This window comes from Brassica rapa, unplaced genomic scaffold, assembly GCF_000309985.2.
Source record: "Brassica rapa cultivar Chiifu-401-42 unplaced genomic scaffold, CAAS_Brap_v3.01 Scaffold0635, whole genome shotgun sequence".
NCBI classification, from domain to species: Eukaryota; Viridiplantae; Streptophyta; class Magnoliopsida; order Brassicales; family Brassicaceae; genus Brassica; species Brassica rapa.
In genome coordinates this window covers 3,417-10,293 of record NW_022610575.1, presented here as the reverse complement: position 1 = coordinate 10,293, position 6,877 = coordinate 3,417, and the positions used below count along the sequence as shown (strand labels likewise).

At 41.1% G+C, this 6,877-nt stretch overlaps 1 protein-coding gene across 1 annotated transcript; it reads left to right on the top strand.

Moving 5' to 3' along the window:
- Window positions 1–949: 949 nt before the first annotated feature.
- On the top strand, window positions 950–6,217 carry LOC117130677 (the record flags this gene model as incomplete). Its single annotated transcript, XM_033283398.1, has 6 exons — window positions 950–3,142; window positions 3,440–3,686; window positions 4,134–4,767; window positions 4,900–5,672; window positions 5,826–5,951; window positions 6,009–6,217. Coding segments are annotated over exons 1-6 (3,519 nt in total), but the record flags the coding sequence as incomplete, so codon positions are not given.
- Window positions 6,218–6,877: the final 660 nt, after the last annotated feature.

The window sequence follows — 6,877 nt, the reverse complement described above, 5'->3', positions numbered from 1 at the left end:
TATGATCATGGACCAGCACAAGGATGGAGATGAAGAGCTCAAAGACAAATCAAGTGAAGAAGAGGATGCCTTAGTCATTCCACCAGGTCCCATCACTCGTGCCAAAGCTAGAAGACTCAAAGAAGCTGTTGGAAGTATACTTATGATCTCATGGAAGCAAGAAGACAGCCTTGATGGACGTTTGATCAATCAAGACACTCTCACCACCATTCAAGCAATTGTTCCAAACTGATCATCATCTAAGCAAGTTGATATGATCATGGACCAGCCAGCTGATGGAGATAGAGATGGCGAGTTTAGAGATGAACCAGCTAAAGAAGATGAGGTCTTATCCATTCCTAAAGGTCCCATGACTCGAGCCAGAGCTAGGAAACTCAAAGAAGCTATTGGAGGACTAATCAGGAAGTCCTTGGAGCAAGAAGAATGTCTTGGAGGAAGCTTGATACTTCAAGATACGCTTATCACCATTCAAGCCATCTTACCATCAAGTTGAGTATCATCTAGGCTAGCAAGCTATGTGTGCTCTTTTCCTATCATTGTTTTTGTCCCATTGGGTTTTGCAATGATAGGTTTTTAACGAGGCCATAGTCTTGCTATCTTATCACCTAGTTGATACTCTCGGACCAAACCACATGAAGAACCTTATGCTATCTTTACTTCTAAGTATTTATGTCTTTCATTTTCGAAAACTCTATCTAAGTTGTGTCTTTACTTCTACATTAATTGGAGGAGCCTGTTCCTTTAATTTCGAAATGCTTGGAGCCTGTTCCAAGCCTTTCACTATATATATGTGTAACTCGGCAACCCTAGCATCTATCAAGTTTTCTTTCATTTAAACCTTTGTGTTTTCTTCTCCCTTGCTTTCACGAGTTAAGAGAGTGTCTGGTGAGTAGTATCCAGTCTGTTGGTGTGTAATATCCAACGCCCAAGGGCTTTAGAAAGGTGTGTCATATCCGATCTAAGCCTAGGAGTATCAAGGAGCCTTTCCGCAGCCTCTTGTGTCACCATTCGATCCACAACCTTGATAAACTTGAGTCTTTGATTCGTTTATGCAAGGATCTATCCAAACCATCCAGAGAAGGGTCCTAGGATCTCATTAAGTGGTATCAGAGCACTCTGGAAGGGGAGTTTCGATTTCTCTTTTGCGATTTCTTAAGATCTACTCTTTGTCGATTCATATTTTGTTGATCAATCGGTTCTTGTGTGTTTATTCTCATTTGATCTGCTTGTTTCATTATCAGGATTGCTAGATCTGATTGTTTCGTATCTCATATTGATAGATCTAAGAATTTCGATCAAGTTTTGAACAAAAACCTTTTCACATTCTTGTCGATTACGTTATCGTTTTACTTGATCCGAAAGTTTCTTGTGATTGTGTGACTCGATCTGTTGTTAAGATCATAGATCAGGATTTGATTACCTCATTTCATCATCCGTTGAATCTGATCTGTTAGTGTTTCAATTTCGAAAGATAGAATTCAAATCGTCGCGTGTTGATCAAGTATCTTCATTTGCCGCTTTGTTTGAAAAACCTTGTTTCCTTATTTGAATCTTGAGTTCTGAATTCTTTTGAACTACTTACTGGTTCAAGTTTTTCGTGTATCAGGAAGCAATGGGGTCTGAGGAAGATGATGAAACCTTTGTGCGAAGGAATAGGTTGCTGCAAGAAGCAATCACCAAACAAGTGATGGAAGCGATGGTGAAGTTACTGGAAGAGAAATATGATCAGAGACCGCATGATGGGCAAGGACAAGCATCTGGTTCAAGACATGAGCCAAGAAGAAACAGACAAGGTCAGCGTGAGCATGCTGGATCAGAAGAGACTGATAACTTCTATGAGAGAAGTAGCCATAGCTCCGGTTCAAGACGTAGCAGTAGAAGATCTCGACGTGATCATGAGGGCCGGAGGCATAGACGCAATGAGCTATCAGGATTAAAGCTTAAGATCCCTCCTTTCCATGGTAAAGCTGATCCAGATGCCTATCTTGAGTGGGAGAAGAAGATCGAACTCGTGTTCAACTGTCAGCATTACTCAGAGACTAAGAAGATTCAAGTAGCTGCTACCGAGTTCAATGACTATGCATTGAGCTGGTGGGATCAGTTGGTTACAAACAAGAGGCGCAATGGTGAATTTCCCATTGAAACATGGGCAGAGATGAAAGCTGTGATGCGCAAGAGGTTTGTACCAAGCCATTATCACCGTGATCTTCATCAAAAGCTGAGACTACTCACACAAGGATCAAAGTCTGTAGAGGAATACTTTCAAGAGATGGAGTTGCTTATGCTAAGAGCTTGTGTATCTGAGGACAGTGAAGCAACCATGGCACGATTTCTTGGTGGACTCAACCGTGAGATACAAGATAGAGTGGAGATGCAACACTACTTGGAAATAGAGGAGATGCTACACAAAGCTATCTTGGTGGAACAACAAGTTAAGAGAAGAAGTCATGCGCGTGGCAGCTATGGTTCCAATAGATACCAGACCTCTAAGGAAGATAAGCCGAGCTATCAAAAGGAGAGCAAGCCACAGCCAAAAGAAGAAGCCAAGTCTAGTAGCATCTACAACAAAGATAAGGGGAAAGTGGAAGCTACAAGCTCGCGTGCAAGAGATGTGAAGTGTTTTAAGTGCCAAGGACGTGGTCACTATGCTAATGAGTGTACCAATAAACGTGTGATGATCCTTCATGCTAATGGAGAGTATGAATCTGCTGATGAGGAGACAGAGGCCGAAGAAGATCACAGTTCAGAAGAGGAGTATGTTGCCAATCCGGTCGCTGGAAGGTTGCTAGTTGCTAGAAGAACCTTGAGTCTTCAAAGCAAGACCGAAGAAATGGAGCAAAGAGAGAATCTCTTCTATACTAGATGTCTAGTGCAAGGAAAGGTCTGTAGTCTTATTGTGGATGGAGGCAGTTGTGTCAACGTTGCGAGTGAGACTATGGTTAAAAAGTTGGGTTTAAGGGTCCAAAAGCATCCTAAACCATATAGACTCCAATGGCTCAATGAAGAGGGCGAGATGAGAGTATCTACTCAGGTTATGGTTCCCTTAGCCATTGGTAAATATGAAGATGAGATTCTTTGTGATGTGTTGCCTATGGAAGCTGGACACATTCTCCTTGGAAGGCCGTGGCAATCAGATAGACGTGTGATACATGATGGGTATGCCAACAAGCACACCTTTGAGTTTAAAGGGAGAAAGACAGTTCTTGTGCCTATGACTCCTAAGGAAGTTCAGATTGATCAGCTTCAGCTACAAAAGAAGAAAGAGATAGATCTTCCCGCTGAATCAACAAAGCAACTAAACTTCTATGCCAAGTCTGGTGATGTTAAAAGATCTCTCTGCTCTAATCTTCCTATCCTTTTGTTTATCTATAAGGAATCCCTCTTGACTACTACTAACATTGCACCGGAGTATCCGAGTGAACTTGTCAATCTCTTACAGGAATATCAAGATGTTTTTCCAGAAGATAGTCCCAATGGACTACCACCAGTGCGAGGGATTGAGCACCAAATTGATTTTGTGCCCGGTTCTACACTTCCCAATAGGCCAGCATACAGAACCAATCCGGTGGAGACCAAAGAACTACAAAGGCAAGTGGAGGAACTGATGGAGAAAGGGCATATCCGAGAGAGCATGAGTCCTTGTGCTGTGCCAGTGCTACTTGTGCCCAAGAAAGATGGAAGCTGGCGCATGTGTGTTGACTGCAGAGCCATCAACAATATCACTGTAAAGTATCGCCATCCTATTCCTAGATTAGATGATATGCTTGATGAATTGCATGGTTCTTGCATATTTTCTAAGATTGATTTGAAAAGTGGATACCATCAGATTAGGATGAAAGAAGGAGATGAATGGAAAACTGCATTCAAAACTAAACATGGTCTATATGAGTGGTTAGTCATGCCATTTGGATTAACCAATGCACCTAGTACATTCATGAGATTAATGAATCATGTTCTTAGATCATTCATTGGCATATTTGTTGTGGTATACTTTGATGACATCCTTGTATACAGTAAGAGCTTTAATGATCATATAGAACATCTTAGAGCTGTTCTTGATGTGCTTAGAAAGGAATCTCTTTTTGCTAACCTTAAGAAGTGTACTTTTGGAACGGATCACTTGGTCTTTTTAGGCTTTATTGTGGGTGCAGATGGGGTTAAAGTTGATCCGGAGAAAGTGAGAGCAATTCAAGAATGGCCAATTCCAAAAACTATAAGTGAAGTAAGGAGCTTCCACGGCCTTGCTGGCTTCTACCGACGGTTTGTGAAAGACTTTAGCACCATAGCAGCCCCATTGACTGAGGTGATCAAGAAAGAAGTTGGATTCAAATGGGGAGAAGCACAAGAACTTGCCTTTCAATGCCTAAAAGAGAAGCTTACTAATGCCCCTCTTCTTATACTTCCTGATTTCAATAAAACGTTTGAAATTGAATGTGATGCCTCAGGAATTGGAATTGGTGCTGTTCTTATGCAGGAGAAGAGACCCATAGCTTATTTCAGTGAGAAGCTTGGAGGCGCCACTCTCAACTATGCAACTTATGATAAGGAATTGTATGCCTTGGTGAGAGCCTTGCAGACTTGGCAGCATTACTTGTGGCCCAAGGAGTTTGTGATACACACGGATCATGAGTCTCTCAAGTACTTGAAAGGACAGAACAAGCTCAGCAAGAGACACGCAAGATGGGTAGAATTCATAGAAACCTTTCCTTATGTCATCAAGTACAAACAAGGTAAAGAAAACATAGTTGCTGATGCACTATCTCGAAGGTATGTTCTCTTGAACACTCTTGATGCTAAGCTATTAGGTTTCGAGCAGATTAAAGAAATGTATGAATCTGATCCAGATTTTAAAGAAGCTTATAACTCTTGTGAGAAATTTGCTGTTGGACATTATTTTAGACATGATGGATTCCTCTTTTATGATAATAGACTGTGTGTGCCTAATTGTTCTTTGAGAGACTTGTTTGTTAGGGAATCTCATGGAGGAAGTCTCATGGGTCACTTTGGTATTGCAAAGACTCTTAAAACTTTGCAGGATCATTTCTTTTGGCCTCGGATGAAAAGAGATGTGGAGAAACTATGTGAGAGATGTGCAACTTGCAAACAAGCCAAGTCTAAGGTTCAGTCTCACGGTTTGTATACTCCTCTCCCTATACCTTATCATCCTTGGAATGACATATCTATGGATTTCATTGTTGGATTGCCTAGAACTAGGACTGGGAAGGATTCTATCTTTGTTGTTGTTGACAGGTTCTCAAAAATGGCACATTTCATAGCATGTCACAAAACTGATGATGCATTGCATGTAGCTAATCTGTTCTTTAAGGAGATTGTGCGTTTACATGGCATGCCTAGAACCATAGTTTCTGATAGAGATACTAAGTTTCTTAGTTATTTTTGGAAAACTCTTTGGTCTAAGCTAGGCACTAAGTTGTTGTTCTCCACTACTTGTCATCCGCAAACTGATGGACAGACTGAAGTAGTTAATAGAACTCTAGGAACACTCTTGCGTGCATTCATTAAAAAGAATCTGAAATCTTGGGAAGACTATCTGCCACATTGTGAATTTGCATATAATCATGCTGTGCATTCTGCTTCTAAGTTTTCACCCTTTGAAATTGTTTATGGGTTCAATCCCACCTCTCCTTTGGATTTAATTCCTTTACCTGAGTGTGAAAGGGTCAGTTTGGATGGCAAAAAGAAGGCAGAGATGGTGAAACAACTCCACGAGCAAGCTAGGCTCAACATTGAAGAGAAAACTAAGCAGTATGTCAAGCATGCCAACAAAGGAAGGCGTGAGATGGTCTTTAAGGAGGGTGATAAAGTTTGGGTTCATTTGAGAAAAGAGAGGTTTCCTAATGAGAGGAAGTCAAAGCTTATGCCAAGAATTGATGGACCTTTTGAGATCACAAAGAAGATCAGCAACAATGCCTACAAGATTGATCTCCAAGGTAAGTATGATGTGAGTAATAGCTTCAATGTTACTGACTTGATCCCTTTTATTGCAGATGAACCTGATTTGAGGTCAAATCCTTTTCAAGAGGGAGGGGATGATATGATCATGGACCAGCCAGCTGATGGAGATAGAGATGGCGAGTTTAGAGATGAACCAGCTAAAGAAGATGAGGTCTTATCCATTCCTAAAGGTCCCATGACTCGAGCCAGAGCTAGGAAACTCAAAGAAGCTATTGGAGGACTAATCAGGAAGTCCTTGGAGCAAGAAGAATGTCTTGGAGGAAGCTTGATACTTCAAGATACGCTTATCACCATTCAAGCCATCTTACCATCAAGTTGAGTATCATCTAGGCTAGCAAGCTATGTGTGCTCTTTTCCTATCATTGTTTTTGTCCCATTGGGTTTTGCAATGATAGGTTTTTAACGAGGCCATAGTCTTGCTATCTTATCACCTAGTTGATACTCTCGGACCAAACCACATGAAGAACCTTATGCTATCTTTACTTCTAAGTATTTATGTCTTTCATTTTCGAAAACTCTATCTAAGTTGTGTCTTTACTTCTACATTAATTGGAGGAGCCTGTTCCTTTAATTTCGAAATGCTTGGAGCCTGTTCCAAGCCTTTCACTATATATATGTGTAACTCGGCAACCCTAGCATCTATCAAGTTTTCTTTCATTTAAACCTTTGTGTTTTCTTCTCCCTTGCTTTCACGAGTTAAGAGAGTGTCTGGTGAGTAGTATCCAGTCTGTTGGTGTGTAATATCCAACGCCCAAGGGCTTTAGAAAGGTGTGTCATATCCGATCTAAGCCTAGGAGTATCAAGGAGCCTTTCCGCAGCCTCTTGTGTCACCATTCGATCCACAACCTTGATAAACTTGAGTCTTTGATTCGTTTATGCAAGGATCTATCCAAACCATCCA